The sequence below is a fragment of the Anopheles aquasalis genome, chromosome X (genome assembly GCF_943734665.1).
Source record: "Anopheles aquasalis chromosome X, idAnoAquaMG_Q_19, whole genome shotgun sequence".
Lineage (NCBI taxonomy): Eukaryota > Metazoa > Arthropoda > Insecta > Diptera > Culicidae > Anopheles > Anopheles aquasalis.
In genome coordinates, this window is record NC_064876.1 from 6,632,871 (window position 1) to 6,650,800 (window position 17,930).

Sequence of the window (17,930 nt, forward strand, 5' to 3'; positions counted from 1 at the left end):
GAGAAAGAGAGAGAGAGAGAGAGAAATAAAGAGAAAATGAGCGAAAGAGACAAAAAATAACAAGAGAATGAATAACAAAATAAAATGACAGATACGATAACGGCAAGAGACAAAAATACAATATAAAAGGTAAAATAAAACGCTAACAGAGTAGGCAGCGAAATGTCTCAGTTAAAATAACTAAACCTTCCCACACCCTCCCCGCCTCACTTCCCTCCCCTTCATACACACGCTCACCACAAACCCTTCCCCGGAACGCACCTGTCTGCAACATAGGAATCACGCATCGTGGGCGGCCCGCTGGACACGTACTGCGTCAGGGCACCGCTGGAACCGTGGCCAGCGTGTAGACCACCGCCGGTTCCGAACGGGTGCGATGGCGTCGTTGAATAGCCGGATTGACCGGCGGCCCCACAATTACTGCTGCTACTGCTGCTGATGGCGTTGGTGGCGCTGGAGGGTGACGGGATGCTGGGGTTGTTACCGAAACTGTTGCTGACAGCGACCGGCGTACCGGTTCCGGAACCTGGTCCACAGTAGCTGGCTGCCGTGTTCGGCGAGACGATACCGGTGTTGAGCGTGTTCAGTGCACTCATCTGCAGGTTGGAGGTGGACGGGCAGCCGCCCAGTATGAAGGTGACCGTGTCGCGTTCACGATCGCCTTCATCACTAGCCGACGAGTCGTCCCGACCGCTACGGCTGATGCCCTCGTAGTATCCTAGATCCGCGTCCGCACCACACCCGACCATGGCCATAACGCAATCGATTAGCACACGTGGCACAGTCATGCAAACACGGGCACATCATGACAGCGTGAATTTGTGCAGATTAAAGGTGAAATGGAACGAGGATGATAGAGGTAGAGTGACAGAAAGAAAGAAGAGGAAAAAGAGAAAGACATAAATAGAAAAGGGGAGACAGAGAGTGTGTGTGTGTGTGTGGGTGTGAGAGAGAGAGAGAGAGAGAAAAAGAGAGAGAAAGAGAAATAGAAGAGTCGAAATGTCGTAGCGGTGATCGAGATAAACAAAACAAAACAATAGAAAAAGGGGAAGAAAAAGAGAAAAAATAAGGAAATTGCATCAGAAAACGGGGAAAAACGTCAATCACAAGATGGAGTGGTCAGTCAAATCAGTCAATCAACACTGGAGATGGGGAGTGGGTGCTTAGAATTGGGAATTGAGAAATGTATTGACACCGAGAACGGGTGTAAATACAGCAGCACTGTTTGTACGCACAGAAGCAGCACTGTGAATATTGTAGGAATAGGGAGCAGCAATGGTGGAAAGAAGGGGAACGGAGGGAGGGGGAAAGGAGAAAGGGTGGGAGTGAAAAGAAAGGCGATGGCGCAGTAAAAAGGTAGCTTATTGGAAAAGACTACAATACTATCAGCTAATAGTAGCAGTGACGAGGCTGCCAGTAGAGCAGTGAGATTAGGTTAATCATTCTTGGGGTCGTGTTCCTTTTTCCGCAGGAAGATTCCACGTGCACGAACCAAACCGGCTATTTATAGTCGACCCCCCCCCCCCCTTCCTTCTCCTGCCTGTTCTCATTACGCGTGCGCACGATTCGATACGGTGATCTACTCTAATGATTTCGCGTTTCGAACAATTTGCACACTCAGCCGGCCCCCGTTTAGCATACCTAAATCCAAACTGGTTCATGTTGAACAGGTTCCCTTAGCTGTGTCATGGCCTCGTGCCCCTCTCGCTGTACCTTTGAGTAGAGCGCTCGCGCACAGTCTTATCACGAGTGAGTCAATAGTCAACAACTAGCATCCAGTCACTCGGCACTGTTCGTGCAGGGAGTTCTTAACGTGCACTGTCATCCCTATCTATCTCCATTTGTTTCTTCGACTACGGTGCGGTTTCAGTACGGTTGATGGTTCTTGCTTGCTACACTCTAAGCACTGTTTGTTTGTTAAAAAAAATCACTATATACTATATGTTCCGTATAGCATTCGCGCGGTGAATGTGCCCAGTAGCAATCTACGCGGTAGGTGTGTTAGGTGTTTGTTAGGCTAGTTGCCCAGCTGCTATGCGTAGGCAACTGCGTTCCTAAGGGCGCTTATTCCAGTAATTTATACTTGGAGAGGTAGAAAGAAAGAAAGAAAGAAAGAAAGAAAGAGAGAGAGAGAGAGAGAGAGAGAGCGAGAAAGAGAGAGAGAGAGCGAATGGGGGTCCCCCCAAGAGGAGAAAGTAGTTAATGGTAAATGGCGTAGCCATCCCTACGTATTTTGTTCGCTTCGCACGGGGTTCAATAACACATGTGCCTGAGCCTGTGATAAAATAATCTGGTTGCTCGATCTGGACCTCTTTAAAGTTCGTCCTTAGCATTAGGGCATAGTTTAGTATCTCTCGTGTACATGTGTGCACGTGGACGCCGTTTAAGTGTTTAGATTTTAATTGCAAAGATTAAAAAAATGCAGATGCCTAGTGCCACTTCAGATCCCACATTATCCATCCTAGATTCGTTCGGCTATATCGGACTTTTCCGGCCATCCCAAACCACTGGATCTCTGCCACGCATTCAAACACAGACACACTGCCCGTTAAAATTCCACAAAGCATAAGCTCAAATCGCTCAAAATTATACACACTCTCGGTGCATTTAAAAATAAAGCAAAGAGCGCGAGGCATGCCACTTAGAAAACAAAAGGATTGATAGAGGGCAAGTGCAGAAGCAGAGTAACCAACGGAATTAGTGAGAGGTGCATAGTGAAGCGACTGCCACTGGTTTTAAGTAAAACAATAAAAAAGCGAAGAGAGAAAACCAAAACGCATAGCATAATATGATTCACAGTTAGTAACCTTAGTAGCTGGTGACCACATGCATGGTGCGCGCCCCACAGGCAAAAGGGTAAAAGGTAAAACGGCATTAAGCGAGATAGCATCAAAACGAAAGCAACAGCACGATAAAGAAACAGAGAGAGAGAGAGAGAGAAAGAGAGAAAGAGAGAGATTACGAGTAAGAGGGAGAAAGAGCGGGGGAAAAGGAGCGGAATTGGATCGAAGGAAACACCAGCACACACCGGCCAATGGTGGAAGGGAGAGGGACAGGAGGTGATGGGTGCGGGTAGCACAGGGATCCTTACCTTATGACAAAACGCTTCCCCAAAAACACGGTTCGTGCACCCTTGCTCTGCGTGCCTTTTGCCTTTGCCTTTTGACTCTGTATGCACCATGGTATGTATGGTTACGCTAGTGCGATGCGCTATGCAATCGCCTCTACGTATTGCCCGGTGGCCTGCGACGGGGGGTGAAGGCGAGCAGCGGCGCCGGTGATGGTCGTGTTGGTGTATTGATGGGTGGGGTGGTGGGGTGGGGTAGGATGAGCCGAAGGTATCTCAAAAACCAAATCACCACGTAAAATCGCACCGTTTCATACCATGTAGTCTGGTTGGCGTTTAGTTTGTTGGGGGTGGGTGGTTGGTGGACAGATGCCGAATAGTTGAGTTGTTTGTGTGTTGATTTTAGATGCATACGAATCCGATGGATTGAGGGCATGGGCCATGGGTGGTCCAAATATATATGAGTATATATTTTTTTAGGGAAAAAATATGCGAAATAGATTTTTGGTTTTCTTGTTCTTTGGATTCTCTTCTTCGGTTGTTTTTTTTATTTTGATACTCCTGCCAACAACCCTGATTAAGACGTTGCTTTTTGCACTTTTCGCGAGGAAACAGATAGATGGAGCGGAGAGAGAGGGAGAGAGAGAGAGAGAAGGAAGAAAGAGAAAGAAGGAAACAAAAACAAGGCACAAAATGCACCCACGCAGTGGATTTACATCGTGGTAATCAAAGCAGGAAGGCGTTTGTTTGCATCAAAAAAAGGAATGAAAATTTGAAAAGAAAATAAAGAGCAAACAAAAAAAACAAGGTTACCGAAACAGAGAGGGAAGACAAACAGATAGTAGTATCACAAACCACGTGGTTTTACACGAGACGCAGCACGCGAACAGCACATCGACACAACGGGCCAGGCGCGATGGCGACAACAGACAATCACAAAAACAGAGTCGTTTACAGACATGGGACATCGCGGATCGCGGACCAACGTTTGCGGACCTGGATAACGCAGAGTTATCCAGGGGCAGAGTTATACCAAGCTTTGCAGTTGCGGTTCATTATTTATGCTTTGTTTTCGCTTTGGTAAAAAAAGATCGTGTAAGTGAGAACGCAATATAGAAAGCAAATGGCGCTGACGAAACGAAATCGATTAAAGTTGTAGAGTAACAAACGGTCGTTATCCACACAGTGGATGCACGCCAAACGAGTTAAACCCGAAGTACGGAGTGTAAGAAGACAAAATAACGATTCGTTCGTCGTTCATTCCCAGGATTGGCGTGTTTTATTGTGTTGCTGTTATCTAGTACTAATATTTCAATACTTGTTTTTTTTTCGTTGTTTATTGCATTTAAACGATACGATAAGAGGAAAGTCAAGGATTGGCTGTATGGCGTAATGCAAAAGAGCAAACCTTGTAGAAAAAAGGGGAAGTCAAAGGATAAAATCCGGTTGGCGTCTAAGCAACAATTCAGAAAAACCAAAAAGAAAACAAAAAAATGAGACACGGCGAATAAAAAACGAGTGAACGAATCCACTCGCACACATACACACGGGACGATATGCTAATGCTACGACAATATGTTGCAGGCCAAGCTAGTCTAGGGGAGGTCGCTATCTTCATTTACTCTTGGCGAGCGATTTTGTATCTTAATTCAGCCTCCTCACCGCAAGCGATCTTAGTGCGCTTCTGATGGTTCAAGAGAGGTAACTACCGCTGCAGTCAACAACCAGCCACTGAACCATCAACATCTTTTCCCTCCATTCCCCTCACTAATCATCACTATCAGCGAAGAAGTGTACCAGGGTACATAAAAATCGCTATGCCCATGGGACGGAATCGTTTCATTTAAGTTTAAGCTGTTCTAGGCCGTTTGCCCCAATCTTCGTCATCGTCGAAGCGAACTGAAAATTTATCATTTGAATTACCAAGTCAAGCAGCAGCATAGAAGCAACCCAATTATTAAACAATAAGGATAACACACGCACACGCTAGCAGAATAAAGCAAACGATGTGTGGCTTTAAGCGATTTCAGGGAGCTAGTCAGCAGGGGAGGATGTAGACCATATGATGGCTGTCGGCTGGTTGTTGCACAAGGCACACACCTTCCCGGTTCTCGGTTCTGCTACCTGACTTAACCCACGGTATTATCGGTAGCTACATTTAAAGCAAGTTCTTCGCTAACCTAAGAAAATTTCTTCAGCCTCTTGCAGCAAACGCACACTGCCGCTTTCCTGAGCTCGCTAGCTTATTTTGTGGAAAGCATCTCTCTCTTGTGTAGACCTTTTTGATCTTCAATAAGGCAATGCATCCGGATAATCGATTCCATAAAAGTGCCCTTGTTAAGTATGCTTTACTAACGTATCGGAAGAGAAATCAGAAGTAGAGGAAAGAATGCCCTTATCTTATATCCACTTTCAATCCTGCAGACGATGCAGGTTTGTTCGAAAGAAATAGAATTTAACACCGCAAGGCGTGTGAGTGTGTGTCACCGATTGCATTGTTCACCATATTGGCGTGGCTTTAATGGCCAAAATGAATAACAATTTGGTAAACGAATGGAACGCAGCTGCTAGTATCTCTAGGGGAAAATGGAAAACAATTCTGCCACCTTCACTGATCCTGTCCTACACGATAAGTTCCTCCGTTTGGGCCTACAACTTTTCGTTCAATCACCTACAGCTTATCCCTTCCGTTTGCAAGCGTTTACGTTCTAGGCACGATTAGGAACAAAGTAACAGATAGAGTAGTAGACACACAAAGCAATATTTATCCGCCTGCAACCGCGATCCGGTTCGTAGAGCACAACGAGTAACAAGTCACAAACGTAACACTCAGTAACAATCAGGGATAGACAGGGGTAGCGAATCATACGAAGAGTGTTATAATCGTAAACATAATAATAACAATAATAGTAATAATAATAATAATAATAATAATAATAATAATAATAATAATAATAATGGTAATAATAATAATAATAGTAGTTGCAGTAGTAGTAGTAGTAGTAATAGTAAGTATAACAGTAAAGAACGTATAAATACAGCAATACAAAGACAACGGCATTCTATCCAAGCTAAACGAAACACTACATGTACGAGGACCTCGGGTGTCTGTCCTGTTTCCTGCTGGCGAGCTCAAACGTTCTCTCGCTACTTGTCATCGGCTCTTCCTGCTGGCTCAATGCATTCGGCACGGCCAATTGCTTTATCATTCCGACGAGAACATAGAGAAATTGTCAAAGCTTAACGGCTTACCTTGCACGGAATCGTCATCTAAATCATCCTGGCTGCTGGACAGGCGGGCTGTGGTCGATACAGCGAAAACAACGAGGCCGTAGCAGCGGGAAAGGGACGAGGCAAAATGAACGCGTTAATCGTGGAAATGAAATGAAAATAAAAGAAATTGAATTCAGCAGTTTCCACGCAGAGTCGCAGGTGCACGTTGCACGATGCCGCTTACATCGATAGGATTTGCCGGCAACGCCGTTGCGGTTGTACAATAGGTTCTCCAGATGAGCGATGCCACTATTGTTGACGATCGTGAAACCGAGGAGCAGCTCGATCTGCTTCCACCGGTGCATTCGCTCCTGCAGGTCATTGGTTACGTCGTTGAGTGCATTACGCGCCTCAACGATGCTCCGATCAACGTCGTCAATGCTTTTGCCGTGCGTCGAAACAAACGCGCCTACCAGACTGGAACGCTTCTTCTTAAGCTTTTCGCACGCCTCGCGCGCCTGTTCCAGTTGCTTCTCCGCCATTACGCGCTTCCGGATGTGGTGCTTGTGCTCGAGCTCGTATGTTAGCTGAAGCCAGCTCTGCAGACCCTGCGGTGGAGTCCAGCAGTGATCGTTGATTTCAACCTCAGCCCGCGACAGCTCCGAACGCAGCATCTCGATCTCCTGTTTCAACTGCTGCAACTCTAGATCGGAGCTCGAGGAGGTGAGCGTGGGCGCCTCCCGAAGCCGTCGCTCCAGGTCCATCTTCTCCTTGCCCACGTTCTCCTGCTCGAGGCGCGCTTGCTCGAGCTCCTGTACGATCATCGGGGAACAGACAACGACAAAAAAAATACCGGATGAGTACTAACAGTGCAAGTGGAACCAACTCGATGGTTTACCTTCTGCATCTCTTTCAGAGCCACCTCCGCCTTCAGCAATCCTTCAACATCCTTCGCCATACGCCGGATATGAATCTTGGCGTTTTTATTCTGGTTATAGGCATACCAGCTGCCTATGATGGCGGTTAACAGCAGTGTCACGAGTAACAAATCCTTCCAGCGCGTGCCAGTCTCTATGCAAGAATGAAACGATAAGACAATGTCAGAGTTTGTTTTGGAGCACAGAAAGGGGTAAAAACATTGCGGGAGCACTCCTAGACTCCTAGACCAGGTTCACCATTGGCTTACCTCTCGGAGGACCAAACAGGACCGCATCCATTGCTTTTAGGGCGATCTTTTGCTTGTGAATCGGATCCTTAATCCCTAACACGTTGCTGACGTAGTGCATATTGTTCACCGCCAGTCGTGGCAGCACTTTGCCGGTGACTTTGTGCAACCGAAACAGGTGCACGTACTGGGGCAACTGTACGCTCTGCGCCAGCCACTCAGTCGTCTGGTCAACGGTCCAGTTGTGCACCTCGGATCGCAGCCATGCTTCCCACAACTCCTTCACTGAGATGTGCATGTCGTCGTTGAAGTGAAACGCCTTGTGGCGCTTTTCGTAGCCAGAATCATACTTCAGCTCCTCGCGCAGAAACTACAGATAGGCGCGACCACACGCAACAACGTTTCAATTGTCAAATCAAAAGCACACGTTGCCAAATATATATATATATATATATATATATATATATATATATGTACAGTTCCACACATACACCGGATACACAAAACGAAAACACCGAAGCAGTGGAACAGCAGCACACATGTACATATGCACAGCGATGTAGGACGTGTTGCGTTATGAAAAAAGGATAAAAGGTATAGAGCATGTCATATACATGTTATAATACAGTTGGAACGGGAGCGTTGGGAAAATGATCCTAAGCATATAATAAAGGTTAAATGCGGTAGCAGCAGAATCATAGGATTAATGTGCCAAGGCAGATGACACAGGCTAAGCATGGGGAGCGGAGGATGGGCACAAGCAAGACCTCCCTAAGTCGCCCATCAACACTTACGTCGTCTGATTCGGATAGGTCGATATCACCGTTGTCATCGTCATCGAGCTGCCGGTGAAGGGAGCGTATCGCCTCCATACCTAGCTGGTCGTGGTGGGCCAGACAGTCAATGTCGTCTATCGTGCAGGCGCCCGCTCCGACCCCACCGCCACCATCGGTCGTAGCCGCCGAACCGCTGCCATACGTCCCTGAAATCAGGAAGAGAAAATCTTAGGACTCCACGTCAGTCAATAAGTCACTTTGCTTTCAATTCAGGTTCCAACGTTATCGAGGGATGAATTTCGCGATTGCGAAACGAATTGGCAACTCCATGAGTTCAATATGATGATACGCGGGTGAAATAGCGAAAAAGGAGAGCGGGCTTCATTGATTGGCGGTAACAAACACGTGCTCGCCGGAACGTATAAAACAGGAGAGCAGCAGCCAACGGTGTGCAGTCCGCCACATGCACGTAACGCCTGGGAACCGGCTAGGAAAGAACATAACACACTAACAGTTGAACGTAAACACACACACAAACATGAACTGCACAAATAATCTGGCAGCAATCCATCTTCAAACATAAAACAGAAGTAAGGATATGGTCCAGCGATCATCGGTCAGCGGAAGAGTCCTGCGCGTGGATAGCTATAGTATTAAAAAAGGATTTTTTTCTTCCCCGTTGACACAGCACATTTTCTCGATTCTGTTAAAGGTTTAACAGGAGTGCGCGCCATACAAATGCTCTCCTGTTTAGACATTAACAGGAGCGAATTCAAGCTACCCGGACTCGACTCGAATTCCTTTCTGTTAATGTCTAACAGGAGAGAATTTGTTCGGCGCGCGCTCCTGTTAAACGTTAACAGGAGCGAGTAAATGTTCTATGTTAATAGCGAACAACCCAATAAGCCATGACGAATAATTAGGAACTTAAAGTATTCGCGAACACTTCATGAATGTTCAGTTTAAAGCAACGAAAAATCGCTAAATTGAACATTCAAAACCACACGTGAACTGCATGATCCTTTAATGAAGTGAAATTGCGACAAAAGTTTTCCTTGAACTGGTTTTAAGACGGAACGAACAGAATTCTGCCAAAGTATGAGAAAGTTGATAAATTCAGCGACTTGTCGCGTCCGGTTCACACGTTATTCCGGTCGCTACAGTCGTGCTCTTCCAAATAGCACCTACTCTTTTCGATGACACATCGATGGTTAGCAGCAGCATCACTATCCCCGTTGACAAACCACATTTTCTCTTTCCTGTTAAGGTCTTAACAGAAGCGCGCGCCATACAAATTCTCCCCTGTTAAACATTAACAGGAAGGAATTCGAGTCGAGTTCCAGAAGCTCGAATTCGCTCCAGTTAATGTTTAACAGGGGAGAATTTGTATGGCGCGTGCTCCTGTTAAGCCTTAACAGGAACCTTAACAGGAGAACATGTGCTGTGTCAACGGGGATTTTGGGCAATTCTTATTAATGGGACGAAATAGATCGTACAAGGTCGAATGGTCCTAGCAACACTAGCTAACAGGAGCATTGGTTTTCTCATGACAAATTCATCTAAAAGTATGATACGCATTAGGCTCCGCGCATTCTCATTTCCTAGAATGCTAACGCACGCATCCAAGCGCCCCTCGTAAAACTACGTTCCGCCTGGTTTTTCTAGTTTTGTACATATACGGTCGCTGATGCTATGGCGTGCCTGGCGTTGACGCCTATATCCATTATCACTGTTTGCAGCACGCGGCACGCACTGGACCAAGCTTGTTCAGAACACCGCCGAACAAGCACATAGCGTCCCGCACAGGGCACAATCAGACGAAGCGCGATAGCCAGCGAGATGCTAATTGAGTGTGCCAACCCGAAATGACCAAATCTAACGCCTTCGGTCAACACTACGGGAAACTGCATGAGTCACACCTAGAACCACAAAGGCCAGGAGCTTGGGAAAAGGCGAAGAATGAGCTGGTGTAGCTAGACGGCGCCGCCACTCATATGGCTGCGCGCAGAAACCACAACCGAAAAACCGGCCGGTATGGTATCTTCATCCCGTCCAAAGCTGAAATGGTCGTCTGGCTGCCTCTTGCTCCTTTGGGAGAAAAACAGAAAACGCGAGGCAGCAGAGGCTGCCTGCTTATTGTAGTCCGTGTTGGTTATACAGGCCCCCCTAACACCTGCATAGTTTGCATCTTACTCTCGTAATTGTTTACTTTCGAGAGCTTCGTTACACCCCTCCCTTCAAGATTCAATTAAAATTGCAACAAACAATAACAAAAAGTCAAACAATTACGGATCCTTTGGCACTGTCGCGCCCACTACGGGTACCGGCTTAAAACATGAGCAGCACAGAAGAACCGAAACCCAATGATCCCAAGCAAATGTTTACAGTGGCGGAAGCAAATATTGATTCTACGGCCGATACCAAAGCCAAGCCGTGCATACTAGAGCCAGTATGCAGTGAACACTACGTGAACGGAACAAAACGGAACCAAACCTGTACCATCACGGCACACGGGCACACATTTCATTGCAGCTCCCAAGGGTAATTAGCTCGAGCGACACCGTCGTTACCCCCTTCTCGGTCTTCCTCTATTCGTTCCCTCCCCAGACCATCCCGTTTTCCAAATTACTTTTTCGTTTTTGAAATTACAAAAAAAAAATGATAGCACCCACGACGGCACAGCGTAATGGCTGGAACGATTAGCCCGGAGCCGCGAATTTACGATCGCCTTGACGAGGCGAGGGCGTGTGGCGCGTGGCGATTACAAAATTGCCAATGCAAACCCTGGCGACTGGTTGGTTGGTTGGTTAGTTGGTTGTCGCAAGGCGATTGCTTTGTTTCACTAGCGCCCTGCTCCTAAAGACTGAAGAGTCGCCAGACACCTGGGTCTTGTTTTCACCGCACACACATGCGAATGCATGTTCATTAGGGAATGAAGAAGCCACTTCCCAGGTGACTTTCCGGTCCCCGAGGAAGGTTCGGCCGCTCGTTTCCTGTTTTCTTCTTGGGCGACGCCTCCAAAAGGGCATTGGTAATCTATCCCAATACCGCGGCGACCTTCCTCACTGTCGATCGATTTGAAAAAAAGCAAACAAACAAAAATCGAAAAACAAATGAAAGATTCCCTTGACATCGAGGGACCAATCCCCGCCAGCCTGCCCCGAATATGTAGCGAATTACACACTTGCCACAACACGAGCGTGTTTCCTCGTGATTGGCAGATCGGCCGAGCTAAAGGGCGGGTTAGTAGTATGGTATGAGCTAATTATCAAACGGGCGTAGGCAACATTATTTGAGCAGATCTACCACTTTTGTTTTGTGTGTAATTTTTATGCGCGTACGCGTGTATTTTTTGTTGTTGTTTTGGACAAAACCATGCTTCATACGCGCCTGGTAAAAGCATTTGCTAGGCGTTTGTTTAAAAATAGAATACAAACGTTCTTCTTCTTTTGCTACTGATGCTGCTGTTGCTGCTGCTGTTGCTGCTGCTGCTGCTGCTGCTCAACCTCAACCACAAACACCGTTTGTTTTTTTTACAGACAGATTCCTTTTCCTCAACGTAGGCTAGTGGCCCGTACCAGCTTCGTATATATAGATACATAAGTGCACGGCAAGCAAACCATTCTTCATTGGCCCTCCATCATTAATCTTCCCACATTTGCAAAACGAACGCATATCGTTCGGTGCAAACTATCCGGGAGAGCCCGTGGATGATAAAGGGGATTTCCAATTGGGTGCTGATTTGCCAGCCAGCGATAAGGGCCAGCTGATCAGCTAGACCCAACCAATCAACATTAACAGTACGCATGTAGTGTGTACGAGCATATTTTGCTTCTCTAATGACAGCTTGGCAGCCACAGTTCGCGCACCGCAATCGGACATCGGTTTGGAATTGGAAGCATAGCAAGCAAGATAGTGAAATAGGGTGAAGACGAAGAAGCTCCCTGAAGGCACCCGGAAATGGACCATAGCGTTCGCGCTTTTTCAGTTCCATACTATTTCACATGTCTCGCCAAAAGTAAGGGGTTAGTAGGCTGAGATATGGTCAGTTTACTGTCCACATCCAATCAGCGTGCAGTCGAGAAATGATTCGTTTTCCCACGAACCCATGAGCGAAGAGTGATAAGGAGTTCGCGTAGAGATACGAATTGCGGGAGATTTTCGGGGACAAGCGTTTGGCAAATCCGGCACGATTCTATTTAGAACGTGTCGCCTACTATGGTGCAATGGCTGTTAGGAACAGGCGACTTTGTATTCGCTATGGGAATGACAAGTGGTAAAGAGCCACGAAAAGCAAGAATCGCTTAAAAAAGCAAATGGCACAGAACAGGAATTCGAACAAAAGGAACTTGAAGTTGAGCAGATTTTGATCGCTTCGCCCTCTACCATAACGACAATTCAATCAACAGCGATGGCATTCGTCCGATAGCGGGTGGAGGAGCGGAGATTCCGGGTACCGATAGCAGAAACACGGCCGAGGGGGGAAAGCTCAAGTAATTTCCAAAAATGCAAAGCGGAGATTGCGGTTTCCCAAACAAAAACAAAAAAACCGAGAACATCAAAAAAAAGGAATCCTTCACAGGACACACCCGACCGTTACCGGTCTGGTATGGGGTGTAGATAGCAAATCAGTTGGGGGGTCATACAGCGAACGCGGACACGTAACCCTCGGTCGGAACAAGGGCTTCCCCAACCAAGCGGCATCAAACTGAGAGCTGAGACTTTCGCGAACGATAATAGCATGGAACGGTGGGCAGGAGAGTGAATAGAGGGCAGATAGGGGGAGACTGGGAGAGAAAGAGAGACAACTTTGTAGAACATACCGAATTCATGGTGCACCGCCTGGGACATCGCTTGGCTGAGAACCGCGTACGAGTTACGCGTCTCGACCGACCGGCCGCTGGAAGAGCTGGAAAGGGAAGAGGAGGATGGGGTAGAGGACGACATCGTCGGTGACGAAGAGGAGGAGGAGGAGGAGGAGGAGGAATGATGGTACTGCTGCTGGCCCCTGCTAGCGGGGACCGACTGCAAGCTACTGCTATCCGGTGCCGCTGCCAGTGCTTGCCGCGACCGTTCCTGCGTGTGCGCGCCGCCAGTAGCCATCGACGACGATGCAGGGGACGGATGCTGATGATGCGGATACTGTGGCTGCGTTTGGCGCTGTTTTGCCTGGTAGGACGACGGAGTACCGTCTTTGAGATGCTGCTGCTGCTGCTGCTGCTGTTGGTGCGGTTGATGATGTTGGGATGGATGCGCCAATCCCTCAATCGTGTTCGTCGCCGGTTGATAGCTGCTGGCGCCGACCGCCGGTTGATGGTGAGATTGCGGTCCAAGTTCCTGCTGTATCACCTTTTCATCGCCACTGTCGGTGCCTGTCTGAGCCAGGGCTGCTGGCACAGACAGGGGCAGCAGCAGCAGCAGCAGAGACAGCGAGCACAAGCAGCAGCAGTACACGAACGCATGGACGTTACTCCTTAAGTAGCGCATTGCAAACTAAAAACATATAGAAAGAATACGAGAAAGAGAGAGAGAGAGAGAGAGAGAGAGAGAGAGAGAGAGAAAAGATTAGTGCACTGGTCTCGTGAAAGGATGGGGTAAAACGAACTAACGCATCCGGACGAACTAATCGACCGGTGAGAGAGGACGGGAGTACCAAAGGGCATCCTCATTTGGTCGGAAGCCTTGAGATCAGTCTCGATCAATCGATGAACGGTGGTTGCGCTGGAACGTCAGAAACCCCCTGCTTTCAGCACGTACAGTCTGTGCCTCCGGATGTGTACAGCACACCACCACGACGGGGGTCAAAACAATGTAGCAAACACGCAGCACCCTGTGACTCAGACACGTGCACACTGGCGCTCTGTGCTAACTCAAGGCAAAAGGCACCGTTCCGTCGTCGCCGCAGATGGCCTGCGCTACGCAAGCGCCCCGCGCACAAGGCGCACAGGTAACAGATCGGCGAACGGTGGGCTTCCCCACCGATCGTTGATCCTTCCACAAAAATCCACCCGAGTGCCGCGGAGAAGATAGAATCGAAGGATGATCGTAAAAACACAAACAGGACTCCCCATCCCGTCTTAACTCCTTACTGAGGAGTCTAGATCCTTGTGCACGATACACCCAAACACACACACACACGCACGCACGCACACTTATTCGGTTACTAGTTTGGCCCCCGGGGGGAACAAACAGGTGTCCTCCTGCTGACTGGCTAGCTGGCTGGCTGGCTGACTGGCTTGTTCGCGTTCAGCGCGATCGCTACCGCGCAGAGTTTTCATTAGCGGGTGGCTTCCCCTTCGTATTCTTCTTCTTTTCCTCAACTTCAGCTGGCCTCGTTGGTGGCCGAGTGGTGGTGGTGGTGGTCCTGGTGGGTACTTACGCGATTGTTGTTGTTCCTCTGAGTTCGCCTTTTGTTTCGTTGTAGTTGCTATTGCTCATCAGCCTCTCGCGGCAAAGTCAGCGCGAATCGGCGAAACCGAGACCGATCATCACCTGAGAGCTTGTTTGCACCCTCCACTACACGCACACGCGCTCTGAATGCTGCTGCTGTTACCTATTTGACGTGCGACGACCGTTGCGAAGGACCACGACGACGACAGCGACACGATGGCACCTCACCCAGAGGCGAGGAGAGACCAATACAAGCACTTTGACGACGACGACCACCACCACTACGTCGCCAGCAACGTGAAAACACAGCCTGCTGCTGGCTAGCTAGCGCCTGCTGACTATAGAGGTCTATCTGATCTGTCTGGCTGTGGCTGACGCTGCTGGTGAATTACGTGACCGTGAAAGAGAGATGGGTCGTAGTCAATGGTACATGGCGCACACACAGCTTCAGAGAGAAGAAAGCCGCTGCGCGCCGGATCGCGTACACTCACAACACTGTCACATGTAGCCAGGCAGACAGGCAGGCAGGTTTGCCAAAAGTGTCACCTGGGCCCGGGGTGGGTGCGAGACCGTGGCCGGCGCAGAAAACTCGCGGAATGCTGCCGATGCGGCGCAGCAATCTAATGGAGCGCACATACACACATACACCGGCGCACGCACGTACACAGGTGTGCACGAGCAAATCGGAAGCAGCAGGTAGTGCTGCTGCGAGATCAGGGCGCCCGATCTGGCCACACCGGTCCGGTCAATCCACCAACACCCTGGACGTATCCAGGACGTCCTGAACCTCCTTCTCCCCCAACTCAAGGTTGGCTATGCTCGTGCGAAGCGTAGTGCGTAGTGGACATCAGCAAGCAATGCAGCTATCTCCGGCTGCTGTTGTGCTGCAGCGCTCGTGATCAGCGCGTGCGATATCAGCACAGCAAGAGGGGTAGATTATACTCTAACGGCCTAGAAATAACATTGAATCGTAATGCGCGCACTCGATCCCAGAGCGATCCTCCTTGAGGGATCGATCGTGCATTATAATCACTGTGCGTGCGTGCGTGCGTCAAGTGGAAACGCATGCATACGCATGTACATACGGGCACACTTACCAACAAAAACACTGTCCACCGACGCCTGCTGGTTCTCTTCTTGTGCGACAACGACGACGACGACGACACTGCCTATTTGCGCATTGATGTTTTTTTTTGTTTGTTTGGTTGTTGGTGGTGAGTGGGAGAGATGGGCGAGTGTCTCGTGGCAGGGGAGATGGCGCTACGACGCGCTTCGCGGGGTGCGAACGCGAGCTACATTCGAAGGCGCGCGCCCTGTCCTACTACGAACGCGAACCGTGCAAAATCACTTCTCGTGAAGGAGTGGGAGCGGGGGTGTTGGTCCGACGATGTTTTGACCTCGCCGGGTGGTCCAAGCGCTGCTGCTGCTGCTGCTGCTGCGATGCTGATGAATGTTGAGCGGTAGCGCGGGTCTGAGGTAGCTCGCACTCGGTTACTCGGTGATGTGTGTCGTGTTCCTTCCTTTTCTTCCGAGCTGCGCGAGAACGTTCTTCGCAAATTGTACCCGCTTGCACCCGACGATTATGCCGGCTATATCCGGTTTGGGAAGGCGGAAGGTGGGTTGTAGAGGAATCAACAAAAAGGGAGAAAGAAAAAGGGGAAAAAAACAGATAACTTCCCCGTGGTCCTGGGGGCAACACGGATTCAAGGTTATGCAAGCCGCGAGCGTGAGCGAGCGAGGTGAATAAACGTCGACAAACCGCTAGAGCACATCAAAATCGTTCAATTCGAGCATTTTTTGACACCCGCTACAGGGTGCACCGTGTCCGAAAAATGGCGATTCGTTTGCCCGAATCAAAGTGTATTACTGTTCTCTGCAGTGTGTACAGGGGGTTAAGGAAACAGGCAAAGTGTCTATAGGACTAACAGTTGAAGTCATCCCGAACAAAATCGCTCGCGACGATTAGAAAAATGAATGAAAAAAACTGACAGTTCGTGCCTTTGTTTCGGTTGCGTTGGAGACGCTGTATTCGCTTTGCGAAGTAAAAAATCCAAGTTCAAGTTCAAGGAACTGCTCGTTTGATCTAAAAATAGGAAATGTATCATTTAAACAGGCAAAAGTACATAATATGTCTGTTAAAACCATTGAACTTTATCGGAATCAAACGCACGCTGGTTTGGTGATGAACGTAAACAATCCACGAAATGTCAAAAAAACAAAAAAAAAGCAAAAAAGAAAAAAAGTGCAATGACTTCACCTGTTTCCTATAGACACTTTGGCCCGAACAGCTAAATTGTATGGGCGCGAATTGGCGATACAATTTTTGCTGCATGGGTAATTTATTATTAAAACCCTCCATGTGTGCTGTGTCGCGTGCGTGCGTGCGTGCGTGCGTAGGAAAACCCGCGTGTTGAACATCGCCTTCTCGCTTTCTCTCTTGCCTCCCTTTTTCTCGCGTTCTCGTGGTTCTTTTGGTTTTGGTTGTCGACGCGATTCACGATCGATCGCGATCACGCGAGAAATGGAAACGGCAACCGCAGGGAAGGATTCCAACACTACGCTGCGTAACGTAGAGATCAAGGCACGGCTGGCCGGTGAGGAAGAGTTCGAGCGGCGCATCACAATCGCAAAGCAGCTGACCGGTACCGACGGTGAACTGATCCTTCAGAACGATGTCTTCTTCAACGTCTCCAGTCGGCGGCTGAAGCTGCGCTATCTTACGGTAAATAATGGACGATGCTGTCAACAGTGTCCATCCTGTTTGGTTTAAGATAAGAGGACGGATATTTATGGGGCTCCTCCTCTCCTCTGGTTACATGAAATCGTCACGTGGCCGGTGCGGTTTGCCACCCGCGCTCGCTGGTAGCCCTAGCGACAGCGAACCTTCCCAGCTAATCCGTTTGAATGTCCAACGACCACCTTCCACCCTCTTTCACAGCACAAAAAGTCGGAGTTGATAAGCTACGATCGGCCGGATGTGGCTGGACCGAAGCTTTCCCAGTACGAGCTGCTCGAGCTGGACGATCCGGAGCGCCTGGAACGCATGCTGGCCAGTACAGTGGGTGTACGGGGTCGCGTCACCAAACGGCGCCACCTGTTCCTGCACGGGCAAACGCGCATCCATTTGGACGCGGTCGACGGGTTAGGTCACTATCTCGAGTTCGAGACGGTTCTGCGACCGGAACAGTCCAGCGAGGAGGGCCAGCGCATCGTCGACACAATGATGGCACGATTCGAGATTACGCCGGATGATCTGGTTACCGGTGCCTACATGGATCAGCTATCGGACAAATAGAATGAACGAGAGAAACATTTTCGA

At 48.8% G+C, this 17,930-nt stretch overlaps 2 protein-coding genes across 7 annotated transcripts in view; one reads left to right on the plus strand and one right to left on the minus strand.

Moving 5' to 3' along the window:
- LOC126573124 (stromal interaction molecule homolog) overlaps nucleotides 1-16,559 on the minus strand; it is a 22,518-nt gene extending 5,959 nt beyond the window's left edge. The window contains exons 1-8 of one of the 6 annotated variants that reach the window (XR_007607987.1): nucleotides 15,709-16,559; nucleotides 13,045-13,714; nucleotides 8,240-8,448; nucleotides 7,467-7,815; nucleotides 7,179-7,351; nucleotides 6,525-7,092; nucleotides 6,320-6,367; nucleotides 262-718 (exon numbers count right to left, since the gene is read on the minus strand). Coding sequence is in view for 5 of the 6 variants with exons in the window: in XM_050233045.1 (XP_050089002.1) it covers nucleotides 262-718; nucleotides 6,320-6,367; nucleotides 6,525-7,092; nucleotides 7,179-7,351; nucleotides 7,467-7,815; nucleotides 8,240-8,448; nucleotides 13,045-13,708 (2,468 nt within the window). In the remaining variant the exon portion in view is untranslated. Of the gene's footprint in view, nucleotides 1-261; nucleotides 719-6,319; nucleotides 6,368-6,524; nucleotides 7,093-7,178; nucleotides 7,352-7,466; nucleotides 7,816-8,239; nucleotides 8,449-13,044; nucleotides 13,715-14,371; nucleotides 14,436-14,600; nucleotides 15,377-15,708 lie in introns of those variants that run through there. The other 5 variants (XM_050233045.1, XM_050233012.1, XM_050233035.1 and 2 more) reach the window with 5 other exon arrangements.
- Nucleotides 16,560-16,884: 325 nt separating this feature from the next.
- Nucleotides 16,885-17,930, plus strand: LOC126580873 (uncharacterized). The gene is made up of 2 exons (XM_050244178.1): nucleotides 16,885-17,333; nucleotides 17,550-17,930. The coding sequence occupies exons 1-2, from the start codon at nucleotides 17,133-17,135 to the stop codon at nucleotides 17,904-17,906; spliced, it is 558 nt and encodes a 185-aa protein (XP_050100135.1). The 5' UTR covers nucleotides 16,885-17,132; the 3' UTR covers nucleotides 17,907-17,930.